Raw genomic sequence first — 23217 nt, 5'->3', positions numbered from 1 at the left:
GTAAGGTCCATGGTTCAATGGTGCTTTATTCTCACATGTACCAAGGTACAGTGACACTGGCTGGCGGGACTCAGTGGGCTGAAGCGCTTGTATCCAAAACTTTTAAAAACATCTTGAATCTCTTCAGTTCAGTTTAGTTTATTGTCACGTGTACCGAGGTACAGTGAAAAGCTAATGTTGTGTGCTAACTAGTCAGTGGAAAGACAATACATGATTATCATCGAGGCATCCTCTCCAGTCCTCGGGGATGAGCGGGTCGCCTCTTGGGGACGGGTTTTGCGGCTCTGCAGTGGGCGAGCCAGGCCTTCTGCCAGGGGAATAGATGTGTCACCATGATCTGCCGCGTGGATCCGTGGGCGTCAAAGGTTACAGGGAGAAAGCAGGAGAATTGGGTTGAGAAGGAAAAAAGATGAACCACGATCAAATGGGAAAGTAGACTCAATGGGCCAAATGGCCTAATCTTCCTCATGTGTCTTGTGATCTTATGTAGAACAGAGAGACCAAAAAATACAAGTATATACTATTCCCTATATGGCAAGTAAATAGGGTGGTGAATAAGGCATATGGTTTTGTTTGCCACTGTCCACCTGTGAGCTTCACATCAGGGATAGGAAAGTATAACAGTTTGAACATTATAATTCAGCTGTACAAAATATTGGTTTGGCCACTCTTGTACGCAGTTGTGGTCGCTACACTGCAGAGAAGATGTGATTGAGCTGGAGGAGGTGCAGAGAAGATCCCCAGGGGTATTGTCCAGATTGGGGGGCTTAAGTCATAAAGACAAGCTTGGTTTGTTTTCCCAAAGGAAGCTGCAAGGTGACATGATATAAGTGTACAAAATCATGAGAAGCACAGAAGAATAGAAAGCCAGAGTATGATTTTCACGGCAGGGGTATCTCAAATGAGAAGGCATGAATTTAAGGTGACTGGGAGGGAGACTGAGGAGGGGGACAGAGTCTTAAAATCACAAACGGGCCCTTTCAGTGCACCTCGCCCATGCCAACTGTGATACATGTTTGCACTCGTCCCATTTGCCTGCGTTATCCATCTACCACTTTCATACGTAAACACCTGTTCAAACACGTTTTAAACATTATTATTGTACCAGCCTCGACCATCTCATCTAGCAGTTCGTTCCATATAACCACCACTCTCTGTGTGAAAAAAGAATCTCCTTGGATCCTTTAAATTTCTCCGCTCATGCTGTAAACTTTGTCTAGTTCTGGACTGCCCTTTGCTGGGAAAAAGATGCTGTCCATCTATCTCGCTATGCCCCTCGATTTTATAAATCTCTATAAGGTCACCTCTCAGCCTATATTCCAGAGATAATATATCCAGCTTATTCTACCCCTTCATAGAACTACAGACTTTCATTTCAGGCAAGGGCCTGGTGAATCTCTTCAGCACTCTCTCTATTGCTGCTATATCCTTCCCATGGTGTGGTGACCAGAACTGTACACAAGTACAATACTCCAAGTGTGGTCCGACCAGTGTTCTGTGCAGTTGCAACATGATGTCCCAACTCGCATACTCAATACCTCGGCCTATGGAGGCAAGTATCCGAAATGTTTCTTTCACTACCCAATCCATCTGTGTTGCCACATTATGGAATTGCACCTCACGGTTTCGCTGAATATCAATGCTACTGAAGTCCCTGTCATATGCCGTACCTGAATTTGACTTCCCAAACTCCACACATTTGCCTGAATTGAATTAAATATCTCCTGCCACATATCTGAAGGGTAAATCTTCCACACAGAGGGTAGTTGGTATCTGGAATGAGTTGCTAAAGAAATGGTGGAAGCAAGAACAGTAGCAACATTTAAGAGGCATTTGGACAGTACATGATTGAGCAAAGCATAGGGATATGGAATTAATCAGTATGGTTGGACATGATGGCCAGCATAGATATGATGGGCCGAAGGATCAGTTTATTTTTGCAGTACAGCTCTATGACATGGTGTGGTGAGACTATTTCTGTTTTGTATGGCTCTATAATTCTCAATTGCCTGGAGTGAAGGTGGGTTGCAGAATTAATTAGATTTTGGTGAAAATAGGTCACACAGAAAATACGTGGGGAATTTGTATTGCTCTATGAGCCAGCATAGACTCAATGGGCCAAATAGCCTGCTGCGATGTCATGTGGAAATATGAAAGATGGTATTTGTAGATGGAATTAGTCACGTTGTTTATACATGTTATGAACAAAACATGATTCTAAATGTATGGCAGAATGCCATAACTACATTAGATTGATTATATGTTATCTGACACCAAACTCCCTTCAGGGGCAAGTTTCAACATTGAAAATCCCCCAAAATCTGCAGATGCTGCCAATATTAAGCAAAGAAAAAAAATGCTAGAAATACTCAGTGAGTAGGCCGCACCCGAGGGAAGTGAAATGGGGTTAAGGTCCCTTCATCAGAACGTGGAAGGAGACTCGTCAAGAGAGTTTTATTGTCCCACATAGAACAATGACATTCATGCTTGCTGAAGCACAACAGAATATGTAAACATAATATAGAACAGGAGATAAAAATTCAGTGTGTCTAAATACCATAGACCATATATATATATATATATATATATATTAATTAAACAGATGAAGTGCAATAGAATGTTATTGTTCAGAGCTTGTTTGATGTTGTATTTAGTAGCCTGAAGGCTGTGGGGAGGAAGCTGTTCTTTAACCTGGATGTTCCAGATTTCAAGCTCCTGTACCTTCTTCCCGATGGCAACGGAGAGATGAGCGTGTGACAAGAGAAGCTTGATAATTGTAAGGAGGGTGGGGGTAAGGGTAATTCTTTTATAGGACAAAACTTGTGGTGACCATGTGGAGAGGTTATGAACAAGGTTATTCAGTCAATGGGTAAATAAATGGGAGCAGTTAGAGCAGGGGTCGGCAACCTTGTTCTGCATTGGGGCCAGGATGCATGTCTGTGAGTGGATGGCTGGCCACATCTATCATGTGTACACATAGATCCCACCCCAATCCCACCCCGGATGGCAGGCATCAAATCACGTGTTCACAGAAGATGCGCGGGCGGCCCTGCCGGACGCATAGCGCAGGATGCAGTACAGCCAGAGCTCGGCCGCGATCGGCACTCGGCCGCGATTGGCGGGCCGGATGATTACGGGAAAAAGAATCCGCCTGCGGGCCGGATGATTTCGGGTTATGGGCCACAATCGGCCCGGGGGCCGTAGGTTGCCGACCGCTGAGTTAGAGGTTGAGAACATAGACAACACAAAAGGCTACCACAGAAGACTCTGGACGCAAAGTCAGTGGATAGATTTAAGGCAGAGATCAGTCAGTCAGTATCAGTATATCTTTATTGTCATTTTCCTGAGTACTCACATACCCAGAGGAAACAAAAAAACGTTGCTCAACCAGTGTCCATTCAGTGTGCAGTACAAATAACAACAAATAAATAGAAGTAAAAATGCATATACATATACATAAAAAATACATATACAGATACAGATAGATAGATTCTTGATTTCCCATCAGAACTGCCCCCTCCATCGACTCCTTTAAGTCAAGACTAAAATCTTATCTATACTCCCAGGCCTTTCCCGATGTCCACTGGGCAAGGGCTATATGTATATATGTAGGTACACAAAACTATATATGTATGTAGTTTGTTTGTTTATACTATTCTTATAACAAATGTAAAGCACTTTGGCCAACGAGAGTTGTTTTTTTAAATGAGCTATATAAATAAATGTGACTTGACTTGACTTGATTAGTACGAGTATTAGAGGTTACGGGGAGAAGGCAGGAGAATGGGGTTAGGAGGGAGAGATAGATCAGCCATGATTGAATGGCGGAGTAGACTTGATGGGCTGGATGGCCTATTTCTGCTCCTATCGCATATGATCTTATGACTAATGAATATAGGCAAAAGACTGCGCAGATTGCAAAATACGGGAGGACAAGCCCAACATGTCACGCTGAACACACCCTCCACTCCCAGAGAGAAATAAAAGGAAGGAAAGAAAACAGCTGAGGTAATACTACATATGAATGACTGACTCAGACCGTGAAATCTAGTTTTATGAAGAAGTAGTACTCAAAATTCACCAATGTAGAGAAAACCAAAAGCAGATTAGGTGTGATCACTTTGTGGAACACCTGCGTTCAGTCAGCAAGTGAACATGAGCCTGTTGTTGTCCACCACATTAGTTCCTGACCTTTCAGTCTGTGGCCTCCAAGAGTCATAGAATGATACAGTGTGGAAATATATGTAGTATTACCTCAGCTATTTTCTTTCCTTCCTTTTATTTCTCTCTGGGAGTGGAGGGTGTGTTCAGCGTGACATATTGGGCTTGGTCTTCCACATTTTGCAACCTACATTTTGAAACAGGCCCGTCAGCACAACCTGTACACACCAGTCAACATGTCCCAGCTACACTAGTCCAACCTGCCTGCATTTGGTCCATATCCCTCCAAACATATCCAATCCATGTACCTGTCTGTTTCTTAAACGTTGGGATAGTCCCAGCCTCAACTACCTCATCTGGCAGCTCGTTCCATACACCAACCACCCTTTGTGTGAAAAAGTTACCCCTCAGATTCCTATTAAATCTGATCCCCTTCACCTTAAACCCATGTCCGCTGGTCCTCATTTCGTATACTCTGGGCAAGAGACTCTGTCCATCTACCTAATCTATTCTTCTCATGATTTTTTACACCTCCTGCAGTATTGTAGTGAGGCCCAATACAAGCTTGAGGAACAGCATCCCAACTTTCCTCTGGCCATCTAAACTCCTCTGGACTCAATGTTGAATTTTATGACTTTTCTGAGCTGCTGAGGTTGTTCCATTATTCTGCATTTTCCATCTCCCACCTGTGTTTGTCTTGGTCCTTCTGTCTAGGGTCTCACACTCTAACTGCTCCCACTCATGCCATCACAAGATAATCGTGCTTACATGTTATCCCCATGATCACTGTGGTTTCATCCCATCACTGGTATCCCCACCCTCTACTCTCCCTGCAGCTTTACATGATGCTTTTGTCTCCTTTATAAATTCTGACGAAGGGTCTCCGACCTGAAACGTTGACTCTATTTCTTATCCCACAGATGTGGCCTGACTGCTGGATATTTCCAGCAGCCTCTGTTTTCCTTCAAGCTTCAACTTTGGCCTAAATCGCCACCTTGTGGAAGAGTCTAGGATTAGAGGTCTTAGAGACCTCAGAATTAAAGGGCATTCCTTTAGGAAGGAGATGAGGAGGAATTTCTTTACTCAGAGGGTGGTGAATCTGTGGAATTATTTGCCACAGAAGGCTGTGGAGGCCAAGTCAATGGATATTTATCAGGCAAAAATACATAGATTCTTGATTAGTACAAGTGACAGAGGTTATGGGGAGAAGGCAGGAGAATGGGGTTAGGAAGAAGAGATTATGACCTATTCCTATTGAAAAGTTATTCCTATTGAAAACTCTCAGCTAGCATACAAATGTTATTCTTTCAAAAAATGATGATGGTGACTGACCACCAAACTTTGCAGTTAAATCATGTTACTACCATTCATTTCGATTTTGTTCACTTTTAGTTCATGCACTAATGCAGAAATTCAAGCTCCTCACACAAACATAAAAATGTGACTACACAATACTTAAATCTTTCTCCATGTTTATTCACTGGATATCAATAGAGGTGAAAATCAGGGAGCTTCTTCCATAGGTAGCCAAACAGCTTTTGTGGTTTTATAATAGCTTGGATATTTTATCTTGTGGCTACCAGCAAAATAAAATATCCTTCACCTGCAGCCTCATGTGAGTGCCAGCTTGTAGGTGAATTGGTCGTTTGTTGCTGTAAGCTTCTGGGCTTTCTTTTCTTGCAAAAACAATCTTTATTAGTGCAGTCTCTCACCAATTCCTCGTCAATTTTAAACATAGGCAAGAAATGCTATTTACTGAAGATTTCTTCCAACAACCTATCACAACATCAACACACACACATATTTTTGGCAGCTATCAAGCAATGTGTTGCAGATAAGACCCACAATACTGATATTTATGTCTCTTGCATTTCTCTTGTAAATGCATAAGAAGTTTGCAATTGACTTTTCCATTCTTGCATTATGCTCAATGTTACCTATCCTCCGTATGATGGCATCGTTGGGTTGCATTTAGTTGGCTCTCTGTTAAATAATATTGCTCACATCCCAAGTTACCAGAGTTTTTAACTCCAGCAAAGGATTAACTGGAATGATCTATAAATGACTTCATCCTGCCCTACTGAAAATTTCTCTATTTGTAAATAGCATTAGAGGTCATGAGAATGAATGCTCACATTTTTACTAGTCCTCAGTGATTACTAACATATGCATTGCTGGCTTTTGGAAATGATTCAAAAACAAGTTGCTATTTGCATGGTGATAAAGCTCCAAAGATTTGAAGTATAGTCTTTGAAAACATCACTACTTTTGTCTACCTTTGGTATAAACCAGCATCTGTAGTTCCTTTTCATTACATTTTGACTGATTTTGTATTAGCCAATAATTATTTGTGATATAACATAATAATAACTTTCACAAAGATGGACATAAAATACAGGAATAATTCAGTGGGTCAGACGGCATCCCTAAAGAAAATGGATCGGGGACTTTTCGGGTTGGGACCCTTCTTTAGACTGATTGTAGGTGGGGGTAGGGGGGACTGGAAGCAAGTTGTTGGATTTTCACAAACTTTTTTGTCTGAGTGACATTTGGTTTCTTTGGAAAGAATGAGGTAAATTCTTGTAAGTGATTTTAAGTATCAATTAATTTAGCTGCAAAGTGTTACAGATTTGCAGCTCAGTACAGTGGCACAGAGTATAAACATTTTGCAACACACCAAAAAGGAAATCAATTAAAATGGCAAAGTGCCAGGGTAAAATATGTCCTTCTGGCAGTGGAGTGGAAACGTGTAAAATTAGCAACAGGAATAACCAGCTCTGTAATTCTGCTGAATAATATATTTGGAAAAATGTGTTATGTGTATGGTCTTATATTTGCTATTTTGTTACTCTTTTCTAGGACAGCAATTGAAATACAATGATTGCCACATTTCATGGAATAAATTCTGTAAGGCAAGTAAAACTTTTAATTTACTGCTGAATGTGCAATACTTCGTTTACCCCATGGCCTTTACATAGATAGTTCGATCAAACCATGATCAGCCATGATCATATTGAATGGCGGTGCAGGCTCGAAGGGCCGAGTGGCCTACTCCTGCACCTAATTTCTATGTTTCTATGTTTCTATGTAAACAGAAACATTCTTCGTCTTTGAATAATGGGCTTTAGTTAAAAATGTGCACATTTCTTAAGCTCATTATTCGACAGCTAGTACATCAATAATTTGAATGCTCCAACTTCAGATAAAATGTTCAAGAAGGAACTGCAGATGCTGGAAAATCGAAGGTACACAAAAATGCTGGAGAAACTCAGCGGGTGCAGCAGCATCTATGGAGCGAAGGAAATAGGTGACGTTTCGGGCCGAAACGTCACCTATTTCCTTCGCTCCATAGATGCTGTTGCACCCGCTGAGTTTCTCCAGCATTTTTGTGTACCTCAGATAAAATGTTTTCCTGGTCAGCACCCAAGACGGGGGAAATTGACAGACATAATTGTCATACACAAAAATGAAAAGTCCAATTATTTTTTTCCCAAGGCATAGAGCCATAATGTTATACAGCATGACATAATTACAAGTTATGCCCAACGATGATATACAGATAGCATGATATAGTTATATGTCATGCCCAACTCGTCCATGTTGACCAAGTTGCCTACATGAGCTGCTCCTATTTTCCTGCATTTGGCCCATATCGCTCTAAACCTTTCCAATTTTTAAAAAAAGCCAAGACATTGGTTGTGTGGCACCACATTGTTGTGCTCTCGGTGATTCAACTTAGACAAAGACCACCATAAAGGAAAATCACGCACACGAAGACTGATTTTCTATCCGGATCCTCTGTGCACCAAAGTCGTGAATGTACAAGTTAACATCCATTGTTAAAAGCTAATCTATCCTTGAGGGTTTGCAGCAGAGCCCACTTTGCCCTGGCCCTCTCCACACCACTTGTGCATTGTGCCCTTATAGGCACAGAGATCTATTTAACCACAATAATTTTGTCCAGAACATGAATCCTGAATATTTCTCCCCCTCCCCATTATAATCTAAAAAGTCATAACATGATACAGTACGGGAACAGGCCCTTCAGCCCAACTCGTCCATGTTGACCAAGTTGCTTACATGAGATAGTCCCATTTGCTTACATTTGCCCCAATCCATGCACCTGTCTAAATATCTTTTAAACGTGGCAACTGTACTTTCTCTGGCAGTTCGTTGCTCATACCCTCTACCCACTGTGAGAGAACTGTTCCTCCTCATATCCACTTTAAAATTAAAAAAAAACTTTAATAAACTGTTCCTCCTCATACCCACTTTAAAAATGTCCCCTCTCCCCTTAAATCTATACTCTCCAGTTTTAGGCTGCCCTGGAAGAAGAGAGTGAGCATTCACCTTACCTGTGGCCCTCATTATTTTATCTCTCGCCTTCATGATGATAAGATCACCACTCAACCTGAAGGCTCCAGGGGTAAAAGCCACAGCCGATCCAGTCTCTCCTTATAACTCAAGCCTTCCAGTTCTGCTAACTTCCTTGTAAATGTTTTCTGCACCCTTTCTAGTTTTATGATATCCTCGATGACCAGAACTGTAGACAGTACTTAAGTGTGGTCTCACCGACATCTTGTAGTTGTAACATGAGTTCCCAACTACTGCACTCAGTGCCCCGATCGATGAAACCAAACACCTTATTCACCACCCTTTCTTTGTACTTCAACACTTTCCAAGACCCTTTCATTTACTGTGCAAGTGCTTCCCCGGTTGAACTTCCCAAATACAATACTTGTTACTTGTCAGAGTTCAATTCCATCTGCCATTCTCTGATCCCCTATCGCAGTTGTAATTTTAGTAATTTTGTAATTTTAGATAATCCTCTTCGCTGTTCCCTATACCACCAATTGTGTTGTCATCCTCAAACTTACTAATCTTGCCACTTACAATCCCATCCATATTGTTAATATAGGTGCTGAACGACAGTGGACTCAGCACTGATCCTGTAGCGTGCCACTGGTCACGGGCCTCCAATCTGGAAAAATAGCCTTCCACTTTCCACGCTCTATCTCCTACCACCAGCCAATGTTATATCCAGTTATTTAACTCACCCTAGATCTCATGTGTTCTAACTTTCTGGGACAGCCTAGCATACGGAGCCTTGTCAAAGGCCTTGCTAAAGTCCATGTTTACAATGTCTACCGCCTTGGCCTCATCAATCCTCTTGGTTGCATCTTCAAAAATACCTCAATCAAATTCACGACACATTATTTTCTACACACAAAGTCACGCTGACTATTTCCCACATACAATAACATTTCTATGAATTGCTTTGCATGTTGACAATTACAAGATACAAGATACAAGATAGATTTATTCATCACATGTGCCAGATGGCACAGTGAAATCAAATTCCCATACAGCCATACAATAAAAAAAGGGACACAACACACTATAGGGTTTGACATAAAACATCCCCACACAGCAGAATCAAAGTTTCCCACTGTGTGGGAAGGCACCAAAGTCAGTCTCTTCCTCCACTGTTCCCCGTGGTCAGGGCCTCCCCGTGCCCTCCGCAGTTGCCGCTACGGGCGGCCCGATGTTCAGGACCGCTTGCCGGGGTGTTGTAAGTCCGACGTCGGGGCTGCGGGACGTCCTCAGCGGCGTGGACACCAGAGTCGGCCCCCTCCTACCGGAGTCGGTGGCTTCCAAAGTCCGCAGGCCGCGCCGGGTGGAGACTGCTGCTGGTGGCCCTCTGCAAGGCGCCCTGGGCCTCCGCGATGACGGTCAGTGCCGCCCGCGTTGGAAGCTCTCCGCACCAGAGTTCCACGATGTTGGAGCAGCGGCCCAACGCTCCGGAGCTCCAAACGGTGACCCAGGTAGGCATCGCCCGCTCCGCGGTGAATCCAGCGCTGCGCCGCCGCTGTAGCAGCCCTGGTCCGGTTCCCGGTCCCCAGCAGGAAAGGCCGCTCGGATCCAGCTGGTAGGCCGCGAGGTGGGGGCGAGGACGCGACTCGGTGAAATAGTTGCGTCCCCGCCAGGAAGAGACTGGGAGACAGTTTCCCCCTTACCCTGCCCCCCTCCCCCACATAGAAAAGTAAAAGTTTCCCCCAAAACAGACTTTAGACTAACTAAAAATAATTTAAAAGATAGAAATAACAGACAGGCTGTAGGTAGAGGCTGCTGCCAGTGCAGCGCCCCTAGTGGACAATTATGATGGAGATTTGTGCAAACTATTGCAGGACGGGTGACAGAGAGCCAGCTACTTCCACCTCCATCACCCATCTGCCCCTGAAATAATCTAGCACATTTGTCATCAAATAAACACAGCTGTCTTTCCACTCTCAACATTCCATACATTTTAGCTTATCTAAACCTTTCTATCTTAGATTGGGTGATGCTAATTCAATGAACCCTGCGAACAGTGAGATTCATTTGATACTGTTACTACAACTTGACAAATTTTAACATTTCAATGCACATGTTAGGCCTCCACTTCTTTTTAACTCTTTCATCTCCTCCATTGAAAATCCTGACCCCGCCACTGACCCCCACCCTCTCCTGACACCAACCCCAGCTCTCAGCTTCTGATTCTAACATTTACTTTCATCCTTTTTGCCCAATGGTGTTGCGCCCTCAGTTTCCGAACCCTTGATCTTTGAAGTTCCTAAATAAATCCATATTCTTGTCTCCTCTGAAACTTCCTCAATTGATCACACAATGGACAATACCTCTTGATTTTGTTTCATTGACTTGGTCTTCCTGTTTTGCCAGATGTCTGTGAAGCAAATGGAAATATTTTTTCTACGCTAATGGGCCTACAAAAATGCAAATATTTTTATGGTATAACTGTTGTTAGGAAAACATATTATCTATTGGAAAGGAATATTTCTTTTTTGTACATGTTCCTGTGTCGCTTTTCCAATGCCAGATGCCTAGACCATGCACGTACGCACATCTGCACCTCTTGTTCCATAGACAACTTTTGGACCTTAATTTCAAACAGCCCCAGACTTCCAAATCAAATTGCTACTTCTAATGTCATGGTAATTTTCTGTGGTTAGCTGCAACCTCTCTCCATTGATTAAAGGGCCTGTCCCGCCAGCATGCGATTGCATGCGTCTAGCGCGACCAAACGTGGTCGCTTGAATCGTACGGCCGCGCGGGGCCAGTCCCACTTCAAACTGCGGAGGCGTATGGAGTTGGGCGGGACTGGTCCCGACATCGCGCGGGGCTCCGAAAGTCCCGCACTGTCCGAAATCTTCGCGCGCCAACGGCCTGTCGGCCCGCAGGTGCATTGAGAGCGTACGCAGCAACTCAACGGAGTACGCAGCGTCTTGACGTCGTACGCAGCGTCTTGATGGCATACGCCTAGGGTGTGGCATCGTGTGATGATGTCACCGCCTGGCGGGCCGTTGCGTGATGACGTCACCGCCTGGCGTGCCATTGCGTGATGACATCACCGCCGACGCCATGCGACGTCCAAATTCAGTCAGCCCGTCTCCTGCCCAGCTGATTGGTGAGTATGATGTCGGGACCAGCCCCGCGCAACTCCATACGCCTCCGCGGTTCGAAGTGGGACTGGCCCCGCATGGCCCCTGCGCCTCAAGCGACCATGTTTGGTCGCGCTAGACGCATGCAATTGCATGCTGGTGGGACAGGCCCTTAACTGTACACTGCAAGGGCCAGGAAGCGAGCGGGCAAGATAATCTCTGACCCCTCTCACCTTGGCCACAAACTCTTTGAATAACTTCCCTCTGGAAGGCAACTCCGGACTGTCAAAGCTGCCACAGCCAGACATAAAAAGTTTTTATCCACGAGTAGTTGCTCTACTCAACAACCAAAAATCTCTAGCCTCCCTTTGATCTGGTATTTTGTTGGTTCACATGCTTGATCAATGGTGTTTTATCATTAATGTTTTATTATTATTAATGTTTAGTGTTTTCTCAGTCTCTCGTAACTGTCACTGTATGTCATGTTGTTACTTGTGGGTGGAGCAACAAGGCAAATTCCTTGTATGTGAATACTTGGCCAATAAACTTACTTACTTACTTACTTACTTTTAATTTGCAGGAGAACCTACCAAACAGATTCAGTTTCTGGTTGTGGTTAGACGGAATCCTGGAGCTCATCAAGAAGCACCTTTTGACTTTGTGGATTGACGGGTAACCAAAAGTCCCAAATAGTAACTTTTAAACTTTAGTCTTTACTGTAGACTTTAGAGATACAGTGTGGAAACAAGCCCTTCGGCCCAACAAGTCCGCACCAACTAGCAATCACCCCTTACACTAGTACTATCCCACACACTGGGGACAATTTACAATTTCCCGAAGCCAATTAACCTACAAATTTGGGCATCCGTGGAGTGTGGGTGGAAAACGGAGTACCCGGATAAAACCCATGAGGGCACGGGGAGAACATACAAACTCCATACAGACAGCACCGGTAGTCAGGATTGAACCCGGGTCTCTGGCACAGTAAAGCAGCAACTCTACTACTGCACCACTGTGCTGCCCATAATTATAAGTTATAAAACACACATCCTCTGCCACCTTGGTGCATTGGGAGTAATATTGAAATATGAAGTTTCTCTATTTAACTGAGGTTCAGTTCTTTAATTTGAGTATGAATGTAACTGTTTTAACGAGGATGTTTCCGGGACTAGGGGCCCTGGGCTAGAGGGAAAGATTGGACAGGCCAAGCTTTTATTCCTTGGAGCGCAGCAGACTGAGCAGTGATCATATAGAGATGTATAAAATCATAAGGGGAACAGACAGGGTGAATGCAAGGTGTCTTTAACCCAGAGTAGGGAAATTAAAAAACAGAGGTTTTAGATTTGAGGTGAGGATTGCAAGGTGTATTAGGGACCTTTAAACCCCTGTCCCACTTTCCCGAGTTACTCACGAATTCTCCTGAGTTTCCCCCTTGATTCAAACTTGGAGAATGTCCGTAGCAAGTCCGTAGCGAGGCCGTAGGAGTTCGTAGATATTTCGTAGCGGCTCGTAATGCCAGCCATAGGTACTCGGGGCATCAGGTAAGTCGGGACGTTTTTTCAGCATGTTGAAAATGTCCATGAGTAAAAAAAAATAGCCCCGAGTACCTACGGCTGGCTATTACCGTAATTCTCCGAGTTTGAATCAAGGGCAAAACTCGGGAGAATTCGTGAGTAACTCTGGAAAGTGGGACAGTGGCCTTAATAGGAAGCCTTTGATAAATCTTCCAGAGATGAGTGGGTTTGTAGGCTAATTGGCTTCTGTAAATTGTCCCTAGTGTGTAGGATACAACTAGTGTATGGGGTGATTGTTGGTCAGCATGGAATTAGTGGGCCAAAGGGCCTGTTTCCATGCTGTATCTCTATAACTGAACAACACTCATTTGACACCGCGACTCAAGACCAGTATCATCATAATTAATTCACCCTTGAACTTTCCTGCGCTAACTTTCTTTACAGACTGAGTAAGACTGATAATTCTGTGGCAATGTGTCCAAAGTATGGGTGGTATTCTGCTGTAAACCCAGTGTTATTTGAGGAAGTTTGCCCAGCCATTTTGGGCTGAGAATTAGATTTACTGAAAACGAGTCAAGTCACTGGAAAAATGCAATCACTTTTCTGGTCACCAATACTTTGCACTTTGCTAATAGGAACATTTGTACTATGTTTCTTTTACTTGATAAATAGAGGAAAATAAATGATGTTGTGCTCATTTACTATCACATAAGACTCTAATGTGGTTAGGAATTGGAAGGGATGTTTTAAAACTCATAGTTTGCCTTATTGGTTGAGGCTACTCTGCATATGTCCTGTCATTAGGCAATTTTCATCTGCAAAATAGCAGTATAGTGTATGTTGCAATACTTTCTCGCTGAATAGCATGGCACATGACCGCACCCTGATGTATCACCAATGGCTTAGCAACTAAACCAATCATGCTCAAAGGATAGCAACACAGCCTGATGCTAGCGAGGATAGTTTAAAGTAGGAATGATTCTCCTGACTCCATGTTCAATTCTCGCGCTGCTGCCTGCCTCCAACACTTGTCCAGAAGCACTTGCTGCGAAATGTGAGTGACTCGGCTGGAATCAGTGGATTACATCGCAGGAAAAAGCTGGAGAAGCTGAGACAGTTCCCAGAGCAGAGAAGGTGGTGGGAGATGAGCTGAAATGTTCCAATTCATGAGGAGTACAGGCAGAGAGAAAGGATTAGTAGCCCGGCTGTAAACCACAGGACATGACTTGAAGACTGAAAATAAAAAACTATTTTAAAGTCGCAATTTTTAAACCAAGGATGGTAGAAAAAGATTCTATTGGGACTTTCTAAAGAGAATTGAATTGAGGCTTGAATAAAATAAATGATGCAGGGATGGAGATGGGAGTACGTTGAGCTGTATTGTTTTTTTTCAGAAATCCACAGTCATACAGGGTGAATTATTTCTGATTCAGTGGGATATCTCATGTGGAAAACATTTGGGTTCTGCTCATACAAACGGAGTGGTCAGTTGAGCGAGTTGGTTGGTTTTAGCTCTTACATTTATGATTACACGTACATATTTCTTATTAAGCACAGTAATAACAAAGTTATTTCCTTTATTACCGCACTGTAGTTACTGGGCACACTCAGAACAATTCACAAGGCCATTGACTGTTCCTAAAAGAAAAAGCTTTAATATTGCATAACAATAATATAAGATAACCAAACTGCAGTAGCGTAGTTCAACTCGAATCATCATCAGGTTGAGGAAAGGAACATCGAAAACATCAAAAACATTTTTTTTAAAAAAGGAAATCATTGTAGCTTTATACCATGGAGTATCATTGTTAAGTAACCTTTTCTAAATCGCATGTTTCTTCAGGTATATTGTGGGATTTGTGAGTAAGGAGAAGGAACGTGCGTTATTGAAGGACAAACCATCTGGCACTTTTTTATTGCGGTTCAGTGAAAGCAGCAGAGACGGTGCCATTACCTTCACCTGGGTGGATCGATCCGAGAATGGTGAGCTGCGGGTTGGGTTTCCAGCCAAGATCAAAGTCACAGTCAGAATCATGGGCATACAGCATAAAAACAGTCCCTTCGGCCCATCATGTCCATTCTAACAATTGTGAACATCTATACTAATCACATTTACCAGCACTTGATCTGTAGCCTTCAATAACTTTGTGATTTATGTGAGCGCCTAGACACTTAAATATTGTGAGACTTAAATATCTGTGTTCACTAACACCTCTGGCAATGCATTTAGATTCTAGCCATCCTCTTGGTGAAATAATTCATTGTCAGATATCTTCTTAACCCCCTATCGCCTACCTTAACCCTAAGATTAGTTTATTTTAGAGATACAGCGTGGAAACAGGCATTACGGCCCACTGTCCATGCCGACCAATGATCACCCATACACTAGTTCTATCCTACACCCTTACAGAAGCCAATTAATCTACAATTTCGCACGACTTTGGGGTGTGGGGGGAAACCGGAGCACCCGACGGAAACCCACGTGGTCACAGGGAGAATGTGCAAACTCCACAGAGATACCACCCGAGGTCAGGGTCGAACCTGGGTCTCTGGCGCTGTGAGAAAGCAACTCTACCAGCGGCTGTTTAAGTAAAATTCAGTGGAGGTCTGCAAGTACCTGGACATGTTTCAGGTTGATTATGGGAAGTTTGTGGAGAATGAAACAAGGGAGATGGGTAAGAAGCACATTGGATTAATCCGGTCTAAATGTGACCAATATATAGTATGGGTGTGGGTTTAAACAGCTGAGGAAGAGGTAAGTAGGTGATAGTAAGTGGAATGCACAGACAATGTTAAAGCAGTTCTGTGCTTCAAAGGGGTACCTGAAACACTGAAGGTTTCCATAAAATAGTTTCTTGGACAATGTGTCAATATATAACTAAAATAGTAATCTGACCAGATTAATAATTAAATAACATACTCAAACGTCAACAAAACAATGAGCCTACAGTTTTTATAACAGGAAGAAAATCAGAGTCTGAAATAAACAACTTTTAGTTTGTCAAGCCTGTACAAGTTGAGTATTGCCCCTCCCCTGGCATCTCCCCATAAGGCCTACAATATTCTGTTACTTATCAATCTCCACTGTGAATGCAACAGTTGAATCTGCCTCCATTACCACTCTTATGAGTACATTCCAAACTCTGACCATCCTCACCACCATTAGTCAGAATGTCTCTCTTTATTTCCCCTCATCATCTCCCCACTCCAGTGAAAACAAAGTATGTTTTTTCCAGACCATCCATTTAAACAAAGTGCTGCATCAATGGGATTAAATTAGTGAATATCTCCTGCATCCTTCCTGGAGCCATTATAGTATAATGTATCTACACACTGTAATAGGCTTGATTGTAATCATTTATTGTCTTTCTGCTGACTGGTTAGCACGCAACAAATATTTTTCACTGTACCTCGCTCGGTATACGTGACAATAAATCAAACTATACTGCAGGGGCCACGGAGCATTTTTGAACGTGTGGGGACTGAGCGATCACTAATCACTGGCCTTAGGGTTACCCGGTGATAGAGGGAGGGTGTGGGAGGACCCCCCCCCCCCCCCCCATGGTAGGGACGTTTTGAAATTTGATGTATTAAAATCATGTTTTAGTGCATTGTAGAAATATGATTTCAATGTCGGGCCTACATGAGAGATAGGAGCAGGTGATTATTATTTTTGTTATTGTTCGACCTCCAAAAACTGGGGGATAACAATACAGGGCATCCCCCAGCTCACAAAGTCCCCCATCCCCCATCACCCCCCCCACCACCGGATCGATGCCAGTGCCTTCCACAGTACAGAAAATTTGACAAAAAAACTTTTAAATGTGTTATAATTTCAAGTTGTTTTTTTTTAATTTGTAGTTGGAAAAAGGGACAAGAAATAATCATAACATTTCCTGATTTTGCAAAGTCATACAATTATGTTTTGCTCGGGGAAAAAATCAGAGTATTTTGAAAGTATGCGTTCTCTTTTTGACGTCTATTTCATCTTGATTTGAATTTAGAATCATCAAACCATGACAATAATAAAGGGGGTATATGTTTGTGGAAACGTTACTTTTTTTAAAGTAAGACTTTCGAGAAATCTAAAATACATTAGAAATACACATTTCAATGCACTGAGCTTCTTGCCCAGAGTAGGTGAATCGAGGACCAGAGGACAGATTTAAGGTGAAGGGGATAATATTTCATAGGAATCTGAGGGGTAACTTTTTCCACAAAGGGTGGTGGGTGTATGGAACAAGCTGCCAGAGGAGGTAGTTGAGGCCAGGACTATCCCAACATTTAAGATACAGTTAGATTTGTACATGGATAGGACAGGTTTGGAGGAATATGGATCAAAAGTAGGTAGTGGAGTTGAGACATGTTGGCGGGTGTGGGCAAGTTGGGCCGAAGGGCCTGTTTTCACACTGTATCACCCTATTATGCCTCCACCATGCATGAATGTTTCTAAATCAAGTGGTCGGGTTTTATTGCCATATATTCAAGCATGAGCAAATTACATAGAAACATAGAAAATAGGTGCAAGAATAGGCCTTTCAGCCCTTCGAGCTAGCACTGCCATTCAATGTGATAATGGCTGTTCATCCAAAATATGTGGCCCTTTTGCTGTTTTTTCCCCCATATCCCTTGATTTTGCTAGCCCCAAGAACTAAATGTAACTTGCTCTTGAAAACATCCAGTGAATTGGCCTCCACTGCCTTCTGTGGGAGGGAATTCCACAGATTCACAACTCTCTGGGTGAAGAATATTTGTCATCATCTCGGTCCTAAATGGCCTACCCCTTATTCTTAAACTGTGACCCCTGGTTCTGGACTCCCCCAACATCGGGAACATTTTTCCTGCAGTTACAGTAAGTGAAAATCTAGCAGGCTAGCAGGATGCTTTCTCCAACCACCCCCATTTGAAGGCCACTATCTTCCACCGCTTCTACCCAGTGCTTGGTACCTACTTCCCGCAGCCACTGGTTGTCCTCCAGGATGCACCGAGCCACAGCCTGATCCATGCCAGTCACCAAGGCGAATTTGGCGCAGAGACTCTCACGGCAGCGGTGCAACACTTCCAACCCCTCCGACAACCCGGGACTCTTGCACTGAGGCTGCACCATGGCTGGAGCTGCAGCGAGCGCATGCCAGCCCTGGCTCCCCGTCCGCATCTGCCCACCACCGCTGCTTCTGCTTCCACCCCTCCCTCCGCACCGGCTCTCAAACACCCACAACCAGGTTGCTCAGAGCACAGCAGCGCCTCGTCCAATTCCGGAGACATTGAAACATGTCTAGCCAAAAATGTGGGGTGTTGCAGCTGCCCAGCCCCCCAGATTATGCGGCCCATGTCTGTACTGTATATCCTTCCTGAATTATAGCACACAAAATTTAATGTCCTATTCCAACCTTGGCCGAGATTTCTTTTTCCATAAAGATTTCCTTGCTTTTGTACTCTGTGCTCCAACTTTTAAAGTTCAGTATATAGGATTTTTTTTTTTCCAATACATTTTTCCAACCTGCCCTGTCATTTTCAGGGAATTCTACACATATCCCCATCAATTTCTCAGTTCTTGTACTCCTTTTAGAATGCTGCCTCCTAGCTTATATTGCCTCTTCTCAATTTTTCCTTCCAAAATTTAACAATTCATTTTTCCCATGATTAAACATCATCTACCAACCATCTGCCCATCCCATCGCCGGTGCTTCCTTCAAAGGCGGATCCCTTTAAAATCCGCAACTATGTCAGCAAGTTTCATGTCATTGACAAATTTTGAAATTGTGCCTACTATACCATGTCCAAGTCATAAATATCTAAAGAAAATATCTGGACCCCACACTTTTAGAACTGCTCTGAATGCCTCTCTCCAGTCTCTAACTCTGTCACTGAGCTTATTTTCTATCCAGGCTGCAATCCGCCCTTTTATCTCAAAGCCTATATGTGGTATATCATTCACATTTTGGACACGAGGTGTTGCAAGCTCCTCAAGCTTGCATTGAACCTCGTTATAAGAGACCGATTGGAAGTGGAATGGAGAATTAAAGAGGCATAATGATTAATTTAACACAATAAGTAAATAAATAGATAAATAGAAAAATAAGTACCATAAACAAACAAATAAGTTGCAAATAAGATGCTTGATGCAAGCTTGAGGAACAGCACCCCATCTTCCACCTGGGCACATTGAAGTCTTCTGAATTTAATATTGATTTCTACAGCTTCAGGCAACTTGCTTTCTATGCCTGTATGTGCTCCATTTGTGATATTGGCTCTGCTTGTTTAGTTTATTTTGCTATTTTTTCTCTTTCCTTTTTACTGTAAATGCAAGACATGCCTAACCTGGGCTGGTGTGCATGTCCTCCTGCTCTGCATGTTTTAATTCTTTTTTTTTGTCAATTAAAAGTGCCGTGGGAACTCAGCGGCCCACGAGCCTCTGTGAAGGAAATGGACGTTTTGCGTCAGGATATCAAACATCAGCTGTCCATTCCTGCACAGGTGCTGTCTGAGCCACAGAGTTCCTCCAGTGCTTTGTGTTTTCATCACGATTCCAGCATCTGCAGTTCCACATGTCACCTCCAGCACTTGTGGCTTTTTTGCTCAAGATTCCAACATCTGCAGTTTCTTGTGTCTCCATTTTTTGTCGATGTTTTTCTGTCTATATTCTCACCCTCTCAATGCTCTCAGTCACTCATTGACTAAGTAACCTTGTTTATAGCTTATCCACATGGTCATTCACAGCTCATCAAACTTCCTGTCTCCTTCCCTGTTCTGACGAAAGATATTTGAGCTGAAACTTCAGCATTATTCTCATCCTTGCCATCTGACCCGCTGAGTAAGAAGCGTCTTGACCCAAAACATTACCCATTCCTTCTCTCCAGAGATACTGCCTGTCCCGTGGAGTTACTCCAGCATTTTATGTCTGTCTTCAGTTTAAACCAGCATCTACAGTTCCTTCCCAAACATTTCCATTAATTTTTCTGTTTTCATTTTAGATTTCCAGCATCTACTGTTTTTTTAGATTTCTAATTGAGTCTGTTAGCTAGATATCCCAATAGTATGATTCAAAAGGATGGGTTCTTTAATACTTGTATTTTATTATAGATTGCACAAGGCGTTGCAAGCTATTTCCACCTACAAAGGCAAATTAAACTGCCAAAGTGGGTACATTACTTTTTAAGCAATAAAACGGCTCTGAACTACTTCCTGTGATACTATTAGATTTTTTTCAATTGAATAATATTTGCACTGTTTCCTCCTTAGAACATTTTGTAGACATGTTTATCAGATTGATGCAATGAATGTGTGTATTTAAAATATTATTCCATACATGATAGTTTATTTCATGTTTTATGTCATGCCACGCTAAGAATCCGAGTTTAATCATGTATTATTATTTTAGGAGAAATGAAATTTCACTCAGTGGAACCATATTCCAAGAGTCAGTTATTAGCTGTTCCTTTGCCTGACATTATCCGTGACTACAAAGTAATGGTGGCCGAGAATATTCCAGAAAACCCACTGCAGTACCTATACCCTGATATACAGAAGGATAAAGCTTTCGGGAGGCATTACAATAATAAGCCGAAAGAAGGTCAGTATCACAACTACTGGGATTATTGGAAAATTATTAGTGTCACTAATTAGTTATGTCAGTTTAGTAACCGAGTCAGAAAATAACTTCATTACATCTGCTATTATTCCTTTTAACACATCATTAACTAAAGGCTTTCAACATATCAACTTTGCATGGCTGGTTTTTGTGCATTAATAAAGGCAATAGACTTTCCATGTAACTAAATTAAATAACATAGACTCATTAAACAATCTAAGATTATAATTTGGCTGGGAGAAAAGAAAAGTTTAACATCTATGTCTTATTTTTAATGTTTTTTTGAACATTTTTGGATATTGTAATGTAGTCTTTCCGCCTCTTAAAATATATAGATTCACAGCATTTAAAGTATGCAGACATAATTCTTTTAATTCGTGCAATAAAAATTGAAGGGCATTATTTGTATCAATTTTGCCCCAATAAAACAATAATCATCTCAATGCTGAAACTAATGTGTATTTTTTTTTTAACACAGTTTCTGAACCTACGGTGACACAGAAAGGCTACATTTCCTCAAGGTTTATCCCATTCTCTGAATTGTAAGTGTATGCAGCCAATTAATTTTTTTTTTTTTTTTAACAAAAGAATGTGTTGAGCTAACCATTAATTTGTTGTATATTTCAGTCCGAATGCGTCCACGGCTCCAGTGTCCTCATCTGACTTACTTCCTATGTCACCAGGTGTATATGCTGAACTGAAACAGCAACTAAGTCCTGCAGAAATCGAGACTGCCGTATGTTTTGAAGCAATGATTTGAAACTAATCTCCAGAACTCTATTCAGAAATTCTAATACGACAAACGCTATATAACCTACACATTGTTTAATATCAAGGAAAGTTAAAGATTTTTTTTGTAAAAAAGTATTCTGGAATATTAAGCAAGAATATGAATTGCAGATATAACTATGGTTGTAGATAAGTATTCCAGATTAATTATGTACAGTGAGCTTTTATTAGATCCAAGTTAGATGGACTACATTGCTAAGGCTGCCTTGAGCACCACACAAGGAGATATTTACATTACCATTTGAACACAAGCTTAGAATGCACACCACCCAAGACTCATTTTCAATATAATGAGAGAGCAAACAGCAATATTGATCACAGGGCTGAACTATAATAGCTTTACGTTGCAATAATACTTACAGTAATATTGAATCTTTCATTTAGTCATTTGTGACAAGGTCATCAGCCGTTACAAATGATGTGATCACTTGATCGTGAAGGGAGCGTAGAAATGAAATTAGAAATGTTGTTCTGAGCTGTTAACTACACCCACATTAAAATATTAACATAATCTATTCTTTAAAAGAACATTTGAGGTTTGTGTTAATGATCTGCTCATGCTTGCCAAGTTTGATTGAAAGCCTTTCTTCTGGGTAACATTTGGCAGATTTGCAGTAGAATAGTTCAGGAATCTTGAAAGAGATGATGCAACAGTATTTCCCCCCATTGTATTTTTAATCGGTATCAGTTATTCTTGTACCTGTTTTTTTGAGAGTTATATTTTTATTGGCATCAATTTTTAATTTATTGTATTTGTAAAATGGAACTGTCTGAACAAAACACATAAATAAGTAAAATAATTTGAAATGTGCAGGTCACTTTCAATTTAAGATCAAAGCAGAGTTTCTGAAATAATACACATCAATTGGTCTATGAATATGGGGCTCCACTCGCCTCTATTAATATTTTATAAGAAAGAGTATACCGTATTTGTTTTGATTATTTTTTTAATTAAATGTTAGCAAATCTGTTTGAAGATATAGATTTTTCCTACATTGTTTGTGTTTTGTAACGAACGGTTTAAGAATTTATAGATTAGAATTTGCCATTCGGTAAGTTTAAAGTCACCACATGTCTTTTCATTTTAGTCTGTTATGTTTTTATATATTTTTTACAAATTCCTCTAAATAGCAGCAATGTTATCCTAATCCGTTTGCACTTTCACAATTCCACCCATCGCCCACCCTCTTCTTAAATGTTTACCATTCGTTGTTATTATGACAAATACATTTGCATTTCTGTGATGGTATGTAATTGTAAAAAATATATATTTGTTCATGAATTGTAGATGTTGAATCAATTATATTTTCTTTTTTGAACATTTCACACTCAATTCATAAATAAGTTGATTAAAGATTCAAAAGATTCTATTTAAATGTCATCAAGAGATTTTGTAATCAATTTAGTTTTGAGATACGGAAAACTAATTGAAAAACACGTGAAAATGAATGCAAAAAAACAACACCATGTCACACTAGTTAGTATGTATTATTAGTATGAATTATTACTAATTTATGTATTATTAGTATGTATTATTATTAATCACTAATTTAGTTAGTATATATTATTATTACCTCAATTTATTAACTCTGGCGATAGATGTGGCCGCCATCCGCTCACAGACGGGTATTGGCCCCGATGCAGAACAAGGTTGCCGACCCTTGGAGTCGAGTAATGGAAGATTTGAGTCTATTCTTGAAATGAGTACAGTACAATATAGTTG

General features: G+C 41.6%; 1 protein-coding gene across 1 annotated transcript in view; it reads left to right on the top strand.

The window, feature by feature from the left end:
* The window catches only part of LOC129698548 (signal transducer and activator of transcription 4-like), a 50877-nt gene extending 29412 nt beyond the window's left edge, over positions 1 to 21465 (top strand). The window contains exons 11-15 of the mRNA XM_055637627.1: positions 12181 to 12272; positions 14958 to 15097; positions 20496 to 20687; positions 21184 to 21247; positions 21333 to 21465. Coding sequence (XP_055493602.1) covers positions 12181 to 12272; positions 14958 to 15097; positions 20496 to 20687; positions 21184 to 21247; positions 21333 to 21465 — 621 coding nt within the window. The remainder of the gene's footprint in view (positions 1 to 12180; positions 12273 to 14957; positions 15098 to 20495; positions 20688 to 21183; positions 21248 to 21332) is intronic.
* The last annotated feature ends 1752 nt before the right edge of the window (positions 21466 to 23217 follow it).

Source organism: Leucoraja erinacea, chromosome 7 (assembly GCF_028641065.1).
Source record: "Leucoraja erinacea ecotype New England chromosome 7, Leri_hhj_1, whole genome shotgun sequence".
Classification (NCBI taxonomy): Eukaryota; Metazoa; Chordata; class Chondrichthyes; order Rajiformes; family Rajidae; genus Leucoraja; species Leucoraja erinaceus.
The sequence above is the reverse complement of the archived record's forward strand: the minus strand, read 5'-3'. Positions and strand labels throughout refer to the sequence as shown.